This window comes from Theobroma umbraticum, unplaced genomic scaffold (assembly GCF_002168275.2).
Source record: "Theobroma umbraticum cultivar Fairchild unplaced genomic scaffold, ASM216827v3 scaffold_56.0, whole genome shotgun sequence".
NCBI lineage: Eukaryota > Viridiplantae > Streptophyta > Magnoliopsida > Malvales > Malvaceae > Theobroma > Theobroma umbraticum.
Genome location: NW_018397256.1, coordinates 12,415,935 through 12,435,563, shown reverse-complemented (window position 1 = coordinate 12,435,563; position 19,629 = coordinate 12,415,935). Strand labels below are relative to the sequence as shown.

Genomic DNA, 19,629 nt, shown 5'->3' with positions numbered 1-19,629 from the left:
GACTTCATCCGAATTCTGACTTCACAAGCTGCTAGTATATTCCTTCCCATGCATTTGATGCTGCCAGGCAAACACATAAATCATAAAAGACCTGGAAGTGTGTAAGCAACAAACCTATTTAACTACCCTTAATATGTTTTGCAGTATTGATCATTGGATTCTCTGTTTCTCTAACGTTAACTTGAATGAAAAATGTTAGTCTAGGCCAATATGCTTTGAATGATGATCTAGCAATGAAAGGTTAAGCTGAGATTCTGGGAATTAGTCGAAGGTTCAAGCTCTATCATCCCAATGATCAAGTTTATATTCAAATATTATGCCTTTTGTTGAGAACCTACCTGTTGCTGAAAGAGTCCAGTTCATGTCATATCCAAGGGCCCAGAAGAAATAACCACCAAGGTTATGAGCTTTAGCATACTCAACCTTCTTTGCAACTGATGTTGGCCCATCATAACCAATCCAATCGGTTCCTGAATATGAATATTCTGATACGGTGTCCCCGTCATACACAACATAAGCATGATGGTCAGCATTGTAGGTTACAATGTCCTTGTACAACAGTATGCCATTATCTCCAGGCCCAACCCCAGTAGCCGGATCTCCAATGTTATGTTTTTTTGGGTCCTCCAATTCCCATGTTCTTCCATAAAGTGGCATGCCCATAACCAGCTTCTTTGGAGGGACCCCAATCTCAATCCAGGATGATATACCATAGCTTGTGCTAATATTGCTGGATTTGTCGTACAGCAAAGCATGTTCACCGGTGACGGAAGTGTCCCAACTTCCATGATAATCAAAGCACATAGGATTCACAAAATCAACATATTTTGCAATGGCATCACCAGGGTATGTCCTAGGCAGATCAAATAAAAAGCTGGAAGCAAAATAAACAGCAGCGCTTAAAAGAAGGCGGGGCTTGCCCGAGTCTGAAGCCTCACTCTTAACAGCCTGACGCCACTCTTTAAACAGCACTGAGAGGTTTGACATGTCATCTGGATTACTAGGAAATTCCCAATCAATGTCAAGGCCATCAAAACCATATTTTCTGGCTGTAGCAATAGTAGATTTGATAAAGGCAGCACGATTATCAGGGTCACTAGCCATGCCGGAGAAAGCACCAGGGCCTGAATTCGCTCCTCCTATGGATAACAGGGCTTTTGCTGGGGGCTTTTTGGCATGAAGGGTAGCTGTAAAGTTTCCCATCCATTCATCATCAGGTTGAGTAATGGACAAGTTGTAAGTAGAGGCATCAATGCCAACAAAGGCATAAAACACATGTGTGAAGTACAAGGTAGGGATTGAGGAGGGAGGGAAACTATAAGCTAGCCATGAAGGCCAATAGCCACCTTTAATTCCATCATCAGAAAAGGGTGGAGGAGTAGGAGCCGGTTGGGGTGATGGAGACGGGGAAATATCTTCAGGGTCATCCCCCGGTGGCCACCCAATCAGTTTCGTTGGTCTAGAATTCTGCCAGAAATTACGAGTCAACAAAGTAGGAAATGAAGCAGCAGAGAATGAGATATTCGCACCAAGGATTAAGACAATAGCCAAGACGAACGATGCCATTTTTTGCTTGGCCATGGGTTAGGATATTGTGACGATCTTACGTACTTGAAATTTAATGACTTTTTTTCCAGTTGTCAGAACCCATGGAGTATATGCTGTTGTATATAGAGCATGTGGCAGTAGTATAACTAAGCTATGGTTTCATCGATTTACTCGATTTGTTGTGTCTGGAGTTTTCTGTTTGGATATGTCGGGCAAAAACTTAAATTCTTGTGAATCCTCACGTTGTTTCCTAAGTTTGCCATCGGCCAGCTTTCTTGTTAATTAAAAGATCATGTTTGAAAACGTCAAAAATATTGTAGTAACTGTTATTCTGGACGAGGCATTGGGCAGCGAAGCTTTTCCTTAATGATGGAGTACTTAATCGGTAACGAAGGTTAAGCAAGTTTCAATAGCATCAAGCTTTTTTCCTTCTTCCCTTCGTCCAAAAGCTACTTTCCAATCCAATTTTGTTTTGTTAATATCTTTCTTTGTTTCTTTAGCTCCTCAATAGAGGAGTAACTTGGTAACAAGTTCAATTTCTCTATAGCGTTCATTCTTAAGTATTTTATAGTTTGGATGAATCAATAAACCCATTCACATGGATACGAAATAGAGTCACAAACAGAAAAATACTCGTTGACAAGCAGAAATTCAGAAAACCAGCTGCGAACAGCTCATTTTGGTCATATGAAAGAAACAAATGCGACCCTTCCAACGGTCCAACATTAGTACATCACTCCATGAACTGACGTAATAAGCTCGACCATCAGGAGTTTGAGATTTGAGAGTCATCTTTGTCATTTGCGTAAAGCATAATGCATTGAACAAAGGCAAACCCAGGCTCAAATTTTAGTGAATTGCTTCTTTGTTTGCACGCTATATTGGTGCAGGTTGGATTTTGCCCCAGGGTCTCGATACATGGATCCATGAACAAACCCACAGCATTCCGCTAATTAAACTTGGATAGCATTGATGCAACCAACGATTGTTTTCCTAAAAAGCTATGGATTCAAATGTGATTTTGGTGTAAATTCATTGATACTTTTGGTAGCTTAGGCCTCATAGTGGCATTGACTTGCCAAGGAAGTCCTGAATTAGAGGTGGCAAGGATTGTGGCTTGGACTGTACAGGGACTCACGACCGCTAACGGTTAAATTTGATGTTTTAAGTCCTCATTTCGGCCAGCTCTTTTGTATGGTCTTGGTAGTTTGGATAGTTACGTTCTCGAAACCATCAAGAGTAAACTGGCCTTCGGAGAAAGACACCTTTGTATTTTCTTTTATAAGTTCTATTAGCTTCACAAATATTACTGGAAATAGGCCACCACCTTGCTGATATGCTAAGCTAGGAAATCGTCGCTGCACTCAAGCCACTGGATTTAACTAAAGCAGAAGCTCTTACTAATGGTTTTGCGGATGAGTAGATAATTAACATCACAATCCAGAATCAAACTGTACAGATGATGCTTTAACGCTATATTTATAGAATTATCCTTCATTTGGATAAGAGTAACACGAATTTTTTTGGCTTAAGATAGGTAAAATGAATGCAGAATGTGTAACCCATCTCCGGACAAAAAAATTGTAGTTTTAACCTGAGAAAAGGTCCGGTAAATTCAGTTCAATCGGTTATGATACGAGCCAGCTCCATGGTTACTGGTTAGGGTTTCCACAAGGTCCTGCAGACAGATGAATAAAACGAATTTGATCTTTCTTTAACTACTTTCAAGAGAATTAAAATTGGAGAAATCCACATAGATAGATAGACAGAAAGAGAGAGAGAGAGAGAGAGAGATCATTTACCTTATGAAATCAGCTATCAGTGAGACACACAAATGATGCTAAAGCGAGCTATGCTTTTCTCTCATCCAGTCAACAAAATTATCGAGGATCAAGGGCCAAGCTTGGGTTGCATCATAATTTTCAAGATCTGGAAAACTGATCTGCTGGCAAGGATTCAAATTATTATTGATGCCTTAGGTTGCTTGAGGGAAAAAACAAAGGCAAACTAATACTTTTTCATCAAAAATCATACATAGTTCAGTTTTATCAATGCAATATAAAATAAAAGCACATTCGTCAACCATCACCAAATGAATCTAGGATGCATTTTTGATCCCTTTGGATGCCATTTCTTATTTTCTTTGCTTTACCTCTTTCTTCCTTTTGGCAACTGACACTAAATTTCAATGCAAAGGGAAAGAAACAATTCATGCTAAAGAGTTTTCAAGGAAACTAACAGTAACAAATTTTACCATTTTTTTTTTCAAAAGGCTCACCTCCTGGCAAAAACGTAGAAAATTTATCCACTGGTCCAAATTTATTACTTTGTAATCACTCTGGACCTGCCAGAAAATCATGTGCAAGCATCACAAAACATGTCATGGAACATAAATTCTGATTATAAACAGTGCATCTTATCAGCATTTCTTTTGCTAAAGATTAAAGAATAACAGCATCATAAACAAAATTGGCTACCTACCTTTAGATACTCAATTAGTAAATCAACCTGAGGACGAAATTGGGGCCCTAGAACAAGATTCAACAATTCACAGATGCTTTCAATGTCCACACTCTTTTGCATCTCCTCTGAGACAATTGATCAATGTCAGCTTTATATTAGAAAACAAAAACAAATTCCAAGAAAAGAAAAGCCAGGAATGGTGAAAAAAAAGGGCTGATTTTATTCAATTAAAGGACAAACCTGTCAGGCAGTATCGAAATGCATAGGAATAGAAATTGTCATAATTTGATGGCTTCCCCACCTTTTTTCCAGATATAGAAAAGATAAAATTAGTACTACCACTCAATTGCTTCTTGTCAACCGGAAAATGACTATCCAATGATTGCAATAATTGTTCAAACAGATACAAGTACCTCCTTCTCCAGTTCAGGAAGTGCTTTTTTTAGTTTGCTAATTGAATCAACCCTCAACTCTTTCAGGCCAGTTCGCCACTCATCCTGATTCAGTGCAAGAGAAGAAATAAAGTGGTCATTCATCTACCACTGTTCACTTCTTCTACTGTGTTATCTATCAAATGCGGACATCATATAAGTAGTGCTTCTGCTTACCCAGGTAAAATAGCCCTGCTTTTGAGCTTTTAATTTCCTGAGATATGCAGAGCACATGATGTTAGAAGAAACCCAGACCAAAGTATGGCTCCAGTAATATATCCACAGAATATACTATACCAAGCAAGCATCAGGATCCTCACATCAGTGCAGTCCACTCCTAGATCTGAACAGAGTGCTTCAATACCATCTGGACTGGTCAAGCAAACAAAGAGTATTAGAAAAGGATATGCATGCAATCCTATAAAGAAAATCTCTCTTGCACGTCCAATGGGGCTTATGTTAACTTATACAGATCAAATAGATAAGGAAAAAATTGTAGCTCTTTTGTGTTTTTTGAGGGAACTCATCACTTTTTCACCCAATGGAAATGCAGCTAAAAAAATCCTTAACTGAAAGTTGTTCTTAATGGAAGCACTTTTCAATAAGGACATTGATATGAAATTTAAATCTACATATGATACAATAAAATGCTGAGACATTTTGTTCAAAACCACTAATTTAAGAAGGTTCATGAGCTTTTCATCAGCATTATGTTCCACATTTTAAAACAGAAAAGAGATGAATTCTACCATCTTTAAGAATCAATGCTGAGACATATCCTTGACCTTGAAAATGATCAGTATGATTTGGATAAATATAGTGAATTTATTTAACTTCTTCTTCTATAGTATTTCGATTGAAAGGACACCAATCACCATTGACAATAGCTAGTGTGAAACATAATACTATTCAGTAACTCCACAAATATAAAAAATGTAGACAGAATATACTTACTCAATCATGCCTAATGAACTATTAGCATATGAATCGAACATGCGATCTATTCTTACAAACCCTTTTGTTTTAGCTTTACTTGAGACTGAAAAAAGAAGATAAAAGAAATAACATTATCAAATTAGAATACCAGACAGTCCAAAAAAAATCCACAAAAGTTTAGTCGAATAACAACAAGCATATTTGGGGGGGTTGGAAACTCTTATAGCCTAATCAACTGAGGGTAACAGGCATTATAATTATTTTATCTATTTAACAAACATTTAATTCAAATTGCAGTATGATACAAAATGCCGATTCCAATAGTTTTCAGGCGCCAACATCAGGCAATTGGTTCTCTACCAAGATTACCATATTATAGGACTCAACATCCTCAGGATGCTACTTTACCGACAATATAACCTACAAGGTCACTGTGTCCTATTTAGAACTATCCTAAACAAAAGCAAGGTCCTTTTCAACAGGTCCAAGATTCAACCTGTCTTCCCTACTCCTTACCTAACTTAAAGTCTAATGTTAAGAACTCCATGTCAATCAGACCCTTCTCTTTGATGTAACATTCTCCAAGCACACAAAGAGTACCACTTTCCCTAACTTGCTGTGAAAAGGTTAAACCATAAACATCAATTTTAATAAAAATTCATTAAAGGGGATGTAACTAAATTTAAGTGGAGAGGTGGTAATGAGTTGCAATTACATTCAAGCCACAAAACCCAGCAACTATGAATAATAACCCAATGATGCCAAGATAATAATCAAGGAAAAGAAGAAAACAAGAGCCGAATCAGATTTGTTAGGTCATTAATCATTTCAGATTCTTTTCTTGGACTAGGACGTTTCTTTGCTGCCAAAAAAGCAATCTAAAAAAAAATAAAGACAAAAGAGTTAACCGAAGATCGTTAAAAAATATGGTTACCGTACGATTTTTCAATTTAACATATTCTCTTTTTCCCGCGGTTTCTGAGTAACCGATCAGAATAGAATAAATCGTCATTCAACATTCGAACAAAAGAAAACAAACCAACGCCGACGACAGTAAAGAACCTTTCATCATAACTAGCCATATCTCAATCCGGTTACTGTGATTCTCACTTAAATTCTTCTATTTTCTTTAATCTTTTTTCCCGCGCTTTCTCGCGTACCAAACATAGACAAATTCTTCTTCTTTTTTTTCTTTTCAAAAAAGAAGAAACAGAAAATAAAGAGGGGAGAAGGGGGGTGATACCAGAGCTACCGTCGGATGATGTGACGCATAAGGAGTTGGGTGGGGCCGACTTTCGCTTAGGTGCGCGAGGAGGCATTTCGTTAAAAGAGATACTGCGGAGGAGCAACCACAGCCACTCGATTTGCTGACCAAAGACTAAGTTAGAAAAACCCAGAACCCTAGATCCAATAATATTAGAGAGAGAGAGAAAGAGAGAGTAGACGAGTTTGGTTTGGTGGGGATTTTGGCTTTTATAGTGTTTATATATAGGAGATGAGAGAGACTGAAAAAAAAAAGAAGAAGCAAAAACTATCTGAATATTACACGGACGGAAGCTTCCTTACAAGGCCAGTTTCATTTAGGGGTAGGCGTTGTCCTTCGACCCGAGCATCTGCGCTCGGCGGGCGTGTGAGCTGCTACGATTTGGATGGATCACCAATTACGAATGGGCTCCAAATTTTTCTAACCCGTAGTGGAATCTCTTTTGGACTGTCATAGGCCCATTGGGTCAAAAATCCATTACATCAAAATCAACTAATCCATAGTATTAAATCCGATTACTAATATTTGTAGTTAACACGAATTTAAAGTTAAATTAGCAATAAAAAATTAATTTGAAATTATTTTATGCATATTATTAATAAAAAATTAAATTAATAAATGAAAATTGGTGGGTAAAAAAATTTAAAAATTTAATATGATTAATAAATTTTAATAAGTATTATATTAATTAAAGTAATTTATAAACAAAAATATAATATGTAAAATTAAAATTTAACAGTGAAAATTATTATTTATAATTAGGTTTGAGTGTTGGATACCCTATGACCATTAATTGAACCTAACCCGAATCAGTGGCAGATGATAATTTTATTATTTGGACTCCAATTATAAGATATCTTAATTATATTTAATTAAGTTGGATAGCATAAAGTATTTGATTATAAAATACCTACTGTCATCCCAATACAATACTTTATCAATGTTTTGATTTAAAAAAAACAATGTCTTCAATCTTTTGATTAAAAGATGTTTTGGTTTTATTTTTATGTAAAGATAAAAAGAGGTATTAGTAGATTCCAAGGAGCAAAAATTGAGATTTTAATTTAAAGGTTTTGAATATTAATTTCGATTCAAGCAAAATGAAATTTATCATTTTTGAAATGGGAAGGTTATTTTTCGTTTGTATAAATAATATCTCAAACATATTAAAAAAGAGAGAGTTAATAATAGGTCTAACAATCTTTTTAGAACATGCGACTAGCATTTGAATCAAAGTTAAAAGATGAAAGTATGATTTTTTAAAAATTAATCAATTACAATAGAAATCATAATAAGTTAGGATTATGAGGAATTTGTTCTTATTTTGAGATTGTTTTAAATACTAGGTTAAAAATATTGGAGAAGGCCCAAAAATATGGCCTTAAAAAATGCTTGATTTGGGCCCAAAATCACAGACAAGAGTCCATATAACGAAATTCAAAGTCCACTAAAAGGCCCAACAAGGAAAACCCTAAAATCCCACCCGCAGCACAAATTTATGTTCGAGCGCTTTCAGTCTTCAGAGCCTCGCACTCCGCAGCTTGAAGACCCTAGCGCCGCATCCCCTCCCAACCGCTAAAGATGGTAATCTCCCTCCTTCCTTCCTCTTCTACCTCATCTTAGTCCTTGGATAAGTGTATGAGCTAGTCGTTTTAAGCTTTGTATTGCTGTAGTGCTTCTTCATTTTCCTTGTGCAAATATGGTTGGTTATCTCTGTTTGTATGTGGGCAAAGTTGTAAACGGTATACCTTTCTGATGTTTTGAATGGTTTATTTGACATGGCAGCCTTCGCACAAGACTTTCATGATCAAGAAGAAGCTGGCCAAGAAAATGAGGCAGAACAGGCCTATCCCTTACTGGATCCGCATGCGCACTGACAACACCATCAGGTCAAACATGTTTTCTTCATTATTTGCATTAGGTTCTGTTTTGATTTCATTTTTAAGGTATTTTCAGAGCATGCATTGATGGGTTCTTTTCAATTTTTGTTTTTGGGTTGCAGGTACAATGCGAAGCGTAGGCACTGGCGCCGCACCAAGCTAGGGTTTTAAGCTCGATGGGCTTATTTGGATTCAAGCTCTCTTTTTTGTTTTTCCAAGTTTATTCGCAGACTTTTTGACGTGGCATTTAATATTGGGAGCTACTGAGGGGTTCTTTCATTGGATATTTTGATGAGATTGTTGGCAATACTTCAAGTTGTAGTTTCGACTTTGTTTTAGCTAATACTTGATTCTATATTCTGTTTTTAGTTCCTTATTATCTTTATCTTCATTTGAGTGCCCAATGTTGAATTTCCCTGTGCTGGTTGATTTAAATTAGCTTGATATGATAAGCTGTTCTGACCTGGATGATCTGTATGTGCTCGAGAGACTTTGTTGAGTTTATTTGAAACTGATTTGTTGCCTTGTTAAGAATAAGTTAACACTGTAAAGGCGTATGTTGCATTAATGAACTTGAAATTTTTAGGTAATAATGATATTGCTTAAGCCAGTATCCTTGAGTGACATGATTCATTAAGTTTCCTCAGAGCAGTGTTGCTCATCTGTTATTGAAAAAACTTGTGAGGTATGTTAGTTTGACTATTAGAGACAATAGGAAGAGTAGGAGTTTGGTTCAGAATAGGAAGAGGACTATGATTTGAAGAGTAGATGACTGGCTTTTCCATTTAAGATTGTCATGAAGGTTGTTTGATAGGGGCAATTGCTTTGTATATTTATAGAGTAGGAGAGCATTTCGGTAGTTTGAAATGGAATAGTAGGGAAGTTCACAGTTAATAAGGTCATAGAAGTAAGTTGTGCAAATGAATACTTTGGTTGAGTGACTTTAGGTAGCTGGATTAATAGAGGGAAGTTCACAGTTAATAAGGTCATAGAAGTAAGTTGTGCAAATGAATACTTTGGTTGAGTGACTTTAGGTAGCTGGATTAATAGAGGAATATAGTGGTGCTATTTGCATTGGATTGGGAATGGAGAGTTTGTAAAATTTAGATATAAGAAATCAATGGGAACTAGGGAGATAAGTGACATTGCAAGTAATGCTCTTGGTTCCATGATGGGTGTGATAGGCAATTGGTCATGGTTGATTGATAGCTGTTAAGTTGAAGATCAGAGAACTTGTTCAAGTGTGTGTTAGTACTCGATGTTTTAGAGGAATAGAGGAGACTTATAGAGTGTTGAATGAAAAAGTTTTGAAGTTGAGAGTCCGTTTGCTAGAAAATTGTTTGGTAGAAATTTTTTTTTTGTTGTTTGAATAAATTATAAAAAATATTTTTAATTGTGAAAAAATGCTATTTAAAAAATAAAAGTAAGATCAAGTCCCCTGATCTCAGGATAAATTCATTGTAATTATTTGGCATTGAACCATGCAATTATTTGTTAAACCAAGATGGATAAAGAACAGTTCCATCAAGCTCATTGTTAATAATCTGGATTTGGTAGAAGACTGGTGTGAGAAAACTAAGTCATGCTAGACAATCTCATGGCAAGACGGGGCAGCCGATCAAACATCCTAGATGCAGTACCAACAATAAAAAACCAATCTGAAATTTTCAGATGGGAAGGAGGGCAGATATGGGGATCAAAGAAGCAACAACAAAAGTCCCATCAGGGGCTCTTTCAAATCCAAGGGAGGAAGGAGAGCAAAGCATATCTGGCTAATGGAGGAGAGATTTGCCGCCAGAGGAAGCGCAAATCGCGCTGATGGAGGAAGCCGAGGGTGGAGGTGGAAGGAAGGAAGGAGGGTGTGACGGTAGAGAAGCACGAAGGACACAGTCCTTTTTGGCCCTCTCTGAAAATTGGCTTACACTCCCCATGGGTGTTCCGTAAAATATTTTTCTCTTGGATTTCATTTTCAGTCATCCAAACACCACTATCTTTTTCGAAAAAATTTTTCCTTCAAAACGAACGGACTCTGTGATGGTGTTGGTTGTGGGTGTGATAGGTAATACCTTGGTATAATATACATGCATGACTGTACTTACGTTGCATTAGAGTTTTGACATTTTGATAAAATACACATGCATCAAATTTGTGCAGATTCTTCAGAATCGTATTTTCACATTTAAATGCTACGTCAGTGTGTTTGTAATTTGCGTACGAGGGGTAGAAAAGACGTAGAGCTTCCCCATTGAGTTTTGCTTCTGTGCTACATGTCAGCCCTTTTGCCTGTTGTCTTAGTTGTAGTGTCGCTTTTCACGAGAGCATCTTTACATTTGCTAAGCAGCTTCCGTGGACTATGAAGGATTTGTGTCATGTGAAGATGGTCCTTTATGGCCTAATGGCCTGTTGGAAGCAAATGATTTTAAAGAAATAATCATGATTTTTCTTATTTCTCATTAGATTATTGTCAATTCATCGTAGTGCGATTAACAGAATTTAACATGTAGCCAAAAGAAAATGACTGCTAATGTTGAGATATCCCAATTTCCTAAGATATATGATTATCAAGAGACAGGGACAAGGTACTTCAATGATCCAACCCTTTTCGTTATGTTAATGGTTGTATTTCTGCAAAAATTCCTCTTTCGTTACCATTTGATGCCAGCATCAGCTACCCCTTTTCAGCTTGTTTTGGTTGGCTGATGTTTTGACGCCCAAAAATGAAATGTCAACCCTTCAGTAGAAAAAGAAGAATGTGGGGTGACACTTGTTTTCGACACAAACCATAGAAAGCTTCATTCAAAGCTCTTTACGGACAGTTAAGTTCTGTAATATAAAAGGCTGTCAGATGCTCTAATAAAACAGTTAACCGCAACTAAAAGACCGGGACTTCTGGCTAGCCGCAGATCAAATATAGGACCAGCCCGAATTCAATGTCGTTACTTTCTTCCTCTCGTTTTCTTTCAAAAGTTGGTTATAAAACCATTACACTTCATGCCAAAGACTGCTGTCTCCTTCAAGAACAACTAATCTCCTATTCTCATTTTCCTCTCGGCACCGCTCCAGTGTTATGGAGGACGGGAAAGCCTGACCAGGGGCAGCTACCACAACAACCTGAAGAAAGAAGGAACTCAAAGATCAGTTCCTGTGATCAAGAGCTTTCTTCTTTCTTCTCTTAAACAAGGTCCTGGTTTGTTATTTTGTTTTCTGGATTGTCCGTAGCCATGGCTTCCGATGGCGACACCTCTTTGGAGCAGATCAAGAACGAGACTGTTGACCTTGTAAGCATTTGAAACCATTGTTTTTTTCCTGTTAGCTTCCGTTTGTATGGTTTCTGTTGGTTTTTGTTTCTAAATATGTGGATAAAATGGTGTTTATGTAGGAGCGCATCCCCGTGGAGGAGGTTTTTGAGCAGCTGAAATGTACGAGAGAGGGTTTGACAACAGCAGAAGGAGAGAAAAGGCTCGAAATCTTTGGCCCCAACAAGCTTGAAGAGAAGAAAGAAAGCAAATTTCTCAAGTTCTTGGGCTTCATGTGGAATCCTCTGTCGTGGGTGATGGAGGCTGCTGCTATCATGGCCATTGTTTTGGCCAATGGAGGAGGCAAGCCTCCAGACTGGCAAGACTTCGTTGGTATTGTTGCTTTGCTTTTTATCAACTCAACCATCAGTTTCATTGAGGAAAACAACGCTGGCAACGCGGCAGCTGCTTTGATGGCTGGTCTTGCGCCCAAAACCAAGGTAACTCTTGTTTGTTCGTTTTTATACGAGTCTCACTGCTTCTTGGGATTCTCTTTTCCTGGTTCTATCAACATCATGTTTCACTTTTGAAGGTGTTGAGAGATGGAAAATGGGATGAGCAAGATGCAGCAATTCTAGTACCAGGAGATGTAATTAGTGTCAAATTGGGAGATATCATCCCAGCGGATGCTCGTCTCTTGGAGGGTGATGCACTCAAGATTGATCAATCTGCCCTCACTGGTGAGTCCCTACCTGTTACCAAGAATCCAGGTGATGAGGTCTTCTCTGGATCCACCTGCAAACAAGGTGAGATTGAGGCTGTTGTCATTGCCACCGGTGTCCATACCTTCTTTGGCAAGGCTGCTCACCTTGTTGACAGCACCAACAATGTTGGTCACTTCCAAAAGGTACTATCGATGTGGTTGTTTCGTTATGATGGCTCAATTTGATAATGTTTACATTATGTAATAACCCATTGCTTCATGTTCCTTAATGGTGCAGGTGTTGACTGCCATTGGTAACTTCTGTATCTGCTCGATTGCTGTGGGAATGCTCATTGAGATCATAGTGATGTACCCAATCCAGCACAGGAGGTACAGAGATGGTATTGACAACCTGTTGGTGCTTCTCATTGGAGGAATCCCGATCGCCATGCCTACAGTCTTGTCTGTGACAATGGCTATTGGGTCTCATCGCTTGTCAGAGCAAGGTGCCATCACCAAGAGGATGACTGCCATTGAAGAAATGGCAGGAATGGATGTCCTGTGCAGTGATAAGACCGGGACCCTCACCCTCAACAAGCTAACAGTAGACAAGAGTCTCATTGAGGTTGGTTATTAGCAGTTTTGCTATCTTTCTAACAAGGTTTCACGTGCATGAACTTGGTTTTTATTTATGAGTATATTTATATCTCCAGGTGTTCGCAAGTGGAATTGACAAGGACACCCTTATGCTGCTTGCTGCAAGGGCTTCCAGGGTTGAAAACCAGGATGCCATTGACGCTTCAATTGTAGGGATGTTGGGCGACCCCAAAGAGGTATCTGATACAGCCCCTATTTCATTCAAACAGGCTGAAATAGCGGAGCTATTGCATTAAGTTACTAATGTTTTGTTCTTATGAATCTACAGGCAAGGGCTGGAATCACTGAGTTACACTTCTTTCCCTTTAACCCTGTGGATAAGCGTACTGCTATTACCTACATCGACAGTGATGGTGAGTGGCATCGTTGCAGCAAGGGCGCTCCTGAGCAGGTAAGATACTACACCAATTGAACCACAGTGATAGTTCATTTCTGATGTCTAAACTATCAGTGGTTGTACAAGTGTGGCTTTTCAATCCAAAATTTAATGTTATTTGGTACCAGATCATTGACCTTTGTGGGCTAACTGGAGAGTTGAGGAAGAAGGCGCTTGGTGTCATTGACAACTTTGCTGACCGTGGCCTTCGCTCCTTGGCAGTTGCTAGACAGGTGGATGACCCTAAATCTAATATGCGCATACATGATTCTATACGAGTGTCTATTAAGATTGACCACTTCTCTAACCAATTTTTTCTGCCTTTTCACAGACAATTCCAGAGAAAACAAAGGAGAGCGCTGGAGGACCTTGGGAGTTTGTGGGTCTTTTGCCTCTCTTTGATCCTCCAAGGCATGACAGTGCTGAGACTATTCGACGGGCCCTTGACCTTGGCGTTAATGTTAAGATGATCACTGGTGACCAGCTGGCCATTGGCAAAGAGACTGGTCGCCGACTTGGCATGGGCACTAACATGTATCCTTCTTCCTCCCTCCTTGGCCAGAGTAAGGATGAGGCTATTGCCGCCATTCCTGTTGATGAGCTCATTGAGAAGGCTGATGGATTTGCGGGAGTCTTCCCTGGTAATTGGATTATCATCTCAAGTTCTCAAATTACTAAAAACAGCAATGAAATGTGTTAGGAAGGTAGTTTATTTAATTACTGAAAATAAACTTGTTGTATGCAGAGCACAAGTACGAGATTGTTAAAAGGCTCCAAGATCGCAAGCACATCTGTGGCATGACAGGAGATGGTGTCAATGATGCCCCAGCACTTAAGAAGGCAGATATTGGTATTGCGGTGGCTGATGCAACTGATGCTGCCAGGAGCGCTTCAGACATAGTCTTAACCGAGCCAGGATTGAGTGTTATTGTGAGCGCAGTGTTGACAAGCAGAGCCATCTTCCAGAGGATGAAGAACTACACAATTTATGCTGTTTCCATCACAATTCGTATTGTGATGGGATTCATGCTTGTTGCTCTCATCTGGAAGTTTGACTTCTCACCATTCATGGTCTTGATCATTGCCATCCTCAATGATGGAACCATCATGACTATCTCCAAAGACAGGGTCAAGCCATCTCCTCTGCCCGACTCATGGAAGCTGAATGAAATCTTCGCCACAGGGATTGTCCTTGGGGCCTACATGGCTATCATCACCGTGCTCTTTTTCTGGCTCGCTCATGACACTGACTTCTTCACTGTGAGTGAATCACACTGACAACAAATTAACCAAATTAATTATACTATATCAAAGATGATAAAAATTAATATCGTTTTCCATTTTTGCAGGAGAAGTTTGGCGTGAGGCCAATCCATGATAACATAGATGAGCTTACTTCAGCTCTCTACCTTCAAGTGAGTATCATCAGTCAAGCACTCATCTTTGTGACAAGGTCAAGGAGCTGGTCCTTTGTTGAGCGCCCCGGTCTCTTGCTTGTTGGAGCCTTCATTGCAGCACAGCTGGTGACTACATTTATATTTTTAAAGTTTCACTTCTATGCATTGATTATAGTTTTATTAAAATTTATAACTCTTTTGCTTTGTCCAACAAGGTTGCTACTCTCATAGCCGTGTATGCAAGCTGGGGCTTCGCCAGGATCCAAGGCATTGGATGGGGATGGGCAGGAGTTATCTGGCTCTTCAGCTTGATTACCTACATCCCTCTTGATATCCTCAAGTTCATCATCCGCTACTCCTTGAGTGGCAAAGCCTGGGATAACCTGCTTCAGAACAAGGTCAAAAATATTCTTGTTAGACATATTTGTGCGTCCTCTGTATACATCTGAGCTTAATTTCATTTTGTTCTTTCCGATTATCAATTTAGACCGCATTCACGACAAAGAAGGACTACGGAAAGGGAGAGAGGGAGGCACAATGGGCAGCAGCTCAACGTACCCTTCACGGCCTTTCACCCCCAGAAGCCATTTTGAGCGATAAGAGCTACCACGAGTTGTCAGAAATAGCTGAGCAGGCCAAGAAGCGTGCTGAGGTTGCAAGGTAAAGTCCAAAGGGCCCTGAGCCAGCCAGCCACCATTATAAGGAACATTGCTTTTTATTATACGTTTCTAACTATACATGACTCACAAATCACAACTTAACTGAAAACATCATTTTGGCAGGCTGAGGGAGCTCCACACTCTCAAGGGTCACGTTGAGTCAGTGGTCAAGTTGAAGGGGCTCGACATTGATACCATCCAGCAGCACTACACGGTATAATTCAAGGGGTGGAACAAATTCAAGGATGGAGCACAGGGAAAGCTGAGAGACTAAACGATTTTAATATTTCTCTCCTCCCTGCTTTGTTGTTGCCCTGATTTTTTTTTTCTTTGGAGAGGGACAAAAAATCGTGGGATTAGTTGTTATTGATTTTGACAACCCTATTAGAATGGAATGACAGAAAAGATTAAAGAAATTGTTACACCCAAGTATAGTTATTATATTTTTATCTTATGTATATGTCACTTTCTTTCTTCCCATACAAGCTCTTCTATTATAGTTGACTATCAAACATAAATTCACCCCTCGCCCATCAAAGTATCATCATTAATCTTTGTAAAATATCACCTCTTGAAATATAAGTTATGTTTTTCTAAATTTTATCTCTTTGATTACTCTCTCTTTATATTAGTAGTATAGTATAAATCACTATTCCTATTAGATTTAATAAGCAGTAATATGAGGTATGTTCTGGGATTGTAATTGATAAGTGAAAATTTTATGAAATTGATTATAAATCATAATATTGTCAAAGAAAAAGTACTGTAACACGATGTAATTTCATAAAAGTCATAGCCTTTGCTTGATTGTGAGTACCAAAGAAGACGTTTAATGGCTGGAGTCCTAAAATCTACACTTGAGTCTACGGCAGCGCCCAAATAGTCAGCTGTCCAAGCACAAAGCCCTGAAGACCAATCTTAAGGGTAAAGCCCTGTCTTCTAGTTCTTAGGCTTATGGCCCATTTATGTTCCAAAACGTGGGCCAATTTCCCCACATTCCAGATGATCCGAAGTCCATTTCCCCTACTTTAGAAAGCCCGGAAGATTAAACGGCTGGTGACTTGCCACGTAAGTAGTACAATATTCTTTTGCCGTCAAGATTATTTCCCGCCCAAAACCAGCCAATAATCTTATGCCTAAGCAGCTATATAAATGAAAAACCACGGAATAGAATTAGCCAATAAGAATTACCAAACAAAGGAAAAAACCCTCTGGTTTTCGTCTCTTCGTTTCTCATTTCTGTTATCAAATCTTTGTCTCCCATGGCGCCTCAGAATCTAACAGAGTATGAACGTAAAAGACTCGAAAACATAAAGAGAAACGATGAAATGATGGCCGCCCTCAAAATCCACTCCAAAGCTGCCACTCTCTCTGCCACTGCCAAACGCCAAAGGTAAATCCATCTGCATTTTCATCTATCTTTGTTACTATGGTTTGATGCAACATTTTATTTTTATTTTTTAAAAAAATATGTTTGCAGGGCTAAAACTTATAAAGTGAGTCCAGTGAAGAAACCCAAGGCTGAGATCCCTATTGTAATCCGACGATCGTTGAGAACAAGAGGTATGCCGCCAGATTCAAAGGGTTTGGCTGATGATTTTTGTGACAATTTTGATAAAAACCCAAAATCTTTTAGCCCGTTAAAGCCGCATTCGCCTCGTGTTTTGGGTCCTATCAGTATGAGTGATGCTTTTAGTGGAGATGAAATGGAGTCTAATAAAATGCTGATTGAGACAATTTTGAGTATTTCAAAGAAAACCCAAGTTGGTGTTTCAGTTTTGGAAGAGTTTGATGATGTTAAGGATGTTCAAGAGGAGATTTTGAGTGATATTGATGAAAAAGGAAAATCGGGTTCCTGCAAAACTGAGGTTTCGGAATGCCCAGTGAAGGTGGAGAAAGTTAAAGAAGAGTTTGAAGGTGGAAAAAGCGAGTCGGTTTCTTGTGGTTTGGTTAAGGGTATGGTTAAAAATGAGTATTTTGATGGTTCAGTTAATATTGAGAAGAGTGATCCCTGGCTGGAATCATTGGATTTGAAACCAGAGAATGTAGCACGGCTTTTGCCTGGAAGGATTATGGTGGTTAAGTTTTTCCCTTGCAGCAGTATGAGGATGATTGCAGCGGGGAACAAGTTTGGGAATGTTGCATTTTGGAATGTGGATTGCGAGGATGAAAACGAAGATGGGATATATCTGTATCGCCCGCATACAGGTCCTATTTCTGGGATTTTGATTCCGCAATATTCAATGTCAAAGGTACTTTTGGTTTCAGAGGGTTCACTTTCATGAATTTTGAAGATGCAGAGTTATTACTTCAGTGTTAACAATTTGTTAAATATAATGTTTTCTCTATTGCATTTAAGTGCAGATCTTTACCAGCTGCTATGATGGTTTTCTTCGAATGATGGATGCTGAGAAGGAAGTATTTGATCTTGTGCATTACTGCGATGATATATTTTCACTCTCTCAACAGCCTGATAATTTTACAAGCTTGTATTTTGGTGAGGCCCGGGGAGGGCTGAACATCTGGGATATTCGGACAGGGAAGTCCAGCAAAAATTGGATGTTGCATGAAGACAGGATCAACACCATAGACTTCAACTCACAGAACCCCAACATTATGGCAACCAGTTCCACCGATGGAACCGCTTGCATATGGGATTTAAGGAGTATGAGTGCACATAAAGCCAAAACCTTGAAGACTGTGAGCCATAGTAGGGCTGTTCATTCTGCTTATTTCTCACCCTCTGGAAGCTCTCTCGCAACAACTAGGTATTGAGTTTTGTCGGAACCTAAACCCCTTTTGGTGATTTTCAGGATAAATATATTGATGCTTAAATTTCGTTCTACTTTTGAGTATTCAGTATTAGCACTTTGCCAATAGTGAGTCTTTATTTGTTAACTGATACTTTTTGTTTCAAATTTACTTGTAGAATTTATCTTCTACACTGATTAAGCACCCTGCTTTGCAGGAGAAACTTATTATACGTCAAATAAAGATAACTTGAATGGATGCCCCTCCGTGTTGAGACATAGCTTCCATTCCTTTGGGCATGTCTTTTGTTGTAGGTTGTTCTGAAATGTTTACTTATTTATGAATTGATGTCATACTTTTGGCTTATACATGTAAATGGAATTCATTGCTTAAAATTGGTGATTTTATCTGGATAACTGGAGAACTTGTTCTGGTTGCATAGTATTTTCTACAATTACCTTAAGGCAAGTAGTATTTAATATGATCCTGGACTTTGTTAGACTAATATTTTTTCTTTTCATGTAGTTTGGATGACAAGGTTGGTATAATAAGTGGACTCAATTTTGAGGACATTTCCATGATATACCATAATAATCATACAGGAAGGTGGCTTTCTTCTTTCAGGTAGGCTTTTGCAAGTGTGTCATGTGCTAATATATATTTTCTTCTGAAATAATCTGCTTGATGTTCTCTGTTGAATCTGACAATTCTGATGGTCGATAATAACATTGTCATCTTATATTTTTTTGTAAGCAGAGCAATATGGGGGTGGGATGATTCATACATCTTCATTGGCAACATGAAAAGAGGTGTTGATGTCATCTCTCCAGCTCAAAGAAGAGTAGTTATGACTTTACAGAGTCCGCACATGTCTGCAATTCCCTGCAGATTTCATTCGCACCCTTCTGAAGTTGGGATGCTAGCAGGAGCCACGAGTGGGGGTCAAGTTTATATATGGACGCCAAGATAGAAATTCTGATTTCTGAGGAATGAGTGCTTACACTTGTTAGCTAGTGTTAACATGTATGATTTTGTATCTTATAGGTAATGACAATTCTATAAAGCAGGGAATCAATGTACTCTACTTCAGGGTATGGACTGTATTCTGTGGAATTATTCTGATTGTTCAGACGTTTGTTCTCATGTTGCCATGGGGAAATGGGGGTGATAATTATTCCGTGCCGAAATATTAGGAAATAGCAGACTAATTGAACAATTTTGGATTCAATATCACATAGACAAGTAATTAAATGTGCCATAAATCACAATGATCAGAGTCAGAATATTGGCACAATGCTATATTTGGAAGCAGTAGTTGTTTCATCCTC

General features: G+C 38.6%; 4 protein-coding genes and 1 pseudogene across 8 annotated transcripts; 3 read left to right on the top strand and 2 right to left on the bottom strand.

Annotated features, from left to right (window-relative positions):
- Window positions 1–8: 8 nt before the first annotated feature.
- LOC110411551 (class V chitinase CHIT5 pseudogene) lies at window positions 9–1,566 on the bottom strand (annotated as a pseudogene). The gene is made up of 2 exons (XR_016350873.1): window positions 339–1,566; window positions 9–60 (listed from the first exon to the last, which is right to left on the bottom strand). The product of XR_016350873.1 is annotated as a class V chitinase CHIT5 pseudogene (transcript).
- A 1,215-nt stretch (window positions 1,567–2,781) lies between these two features.
- On the bottom strand, window positions 2,782–6,951 carry LOC110411007 (uncharacterized). Of its 3 annotated transcripts, none has more exons than XM_021420991.2 (10): window positions 6,318–6,587; window positions 5,397–5,481; window positions 4,740–4,814; window positions 4,620–4,656; window positions 4,425–4,508; window positions 4,252–4,312; window positions 4,030–4,136; window positions 3,827–3,892; window positions 3,351–3,490; window positions 2,782–3,226 (listed from the first exon to the last, which is right to left on the bottom strand). In XM_021420991.2, exons 1-9 carry the CDS (start codon window positions 6,388–6,390, stop codon window positions 3,389–3,391), a joined length of 690 nt encoding a protein of 229 aa, XP_021276666.1. In that variant the 5' UTR covers window positions 6,391–6,587; the 3' UTR covers window positions 2,782–3,226; window positions 3,351–3,388. The 3 variants fall into 3 exon arrangements, with proteins under 3 accessions (XP_021276666.1, XP_021276667.1, XP_021276665.1); XM_021420992.2 differs by having other exon boundaries at window positions 2,785–3,226; window positions 6,313–6,584; XM_021420990.2 differs by lacking the exon at window positions 6,318–6,587 and adding an exon at window positions 6,622–6,951 and having other exon boundaries at window positions 2,789–3,226.
- A 1,148-nt stretch (window positions 6,952–8,099) lies between these two features.
- On the top strand, window positions 8,100–8,890 carry LOC110411255 (large ribosomal subunit protein eL39x). The gene is made up of 3 exons (XM_021421322.2): window positions 8,100–8,226; window positions 8,428–8,531; window positions 8,645–8,890. Exons 1-3 carry the CDS (start codon window positions 8,224–8,226, stop codon window positions 8,691–8,693), a joined length of 156 nt encoding a protein of 51 aa, XP_021276997.1. The 5' UTR covers window positions 8,100–8,223; the 3' UTR covers window positions 8,694–8,890.
- Window positions 8,891–11,539: 2,649 nt separating this feature from the next.
- LOC110410326 (ATPase 8, plasma membrane-type) lies at window positions 11,540–16,148 on the top strand. Its single transcript, XM_021419968.2, has 13 exons — window positions 11,540–11,800; window positions 11,902–12,258; window positions 12,351–12,665; window positions 12,760–13,086; window positions 13,175–13,294; window positions 13,387–13,509; window positions 13,623–13,727; window positions 13,826–14,135; window positions 14,240–14,754; window positions 14,844–15,017; window positions 15,107–15,289; window positions 15,379–15,551; window positions 15,674–16,148. The coding sequence occupies exons 1-13, from the start codon at window positions 11,744–11,746 to the stop codon at window positions 15,768–15,770; spliced, it is 2,856 nt and encodes a 951-aa protein (XP_021275643.1). The 5' UTR covers window positions 11,540–11,743; the 3' UTR covers window positions 15,771–16,148.
- A 597-nt stretch (window positions 16,149–16,745) lies between these two features.
- Window positions 16,746–19,494, top strand: DRS1 (DROUGHT SENSITIVE 1). Of its 2 annotated transcripts, XR_016350899.1 has the most exons (6): window positions 16,746–16,943; window positions 17,031–17,802; window positions 17,915–18,318; window positions 18,519–18,615; window positions 18,827–18,925; window positions 19,058–19,078. XR_016350899.1 is itself a non-coding variant. In XM_021419970.2 (5 exons), the coding sequence occupies exons 1-5, from the start codon at window positions 16,813–16,815 to the stop codon at window positions 19,269–19,271; spliced, it is 1,620 nt and encodes a 539-aa protein (XP_021275645.1). In that variant the 5' UTR covers window positions 16,746–16,812; the 3' UTR covers window positions 19,272–19,494. The 2 variants fall into 2 exon arrangements, 1 of the variants encoding a protein (XP_021275645.1); XM_021419970.2 differs by lacking the exon at window positions 18,519–18,615 and having other exon boundaries at window positions 19,058–19,494.
- The last annotated feature ends 135 nt before the right edge of the window (window positions 19,495–19,629 follow it).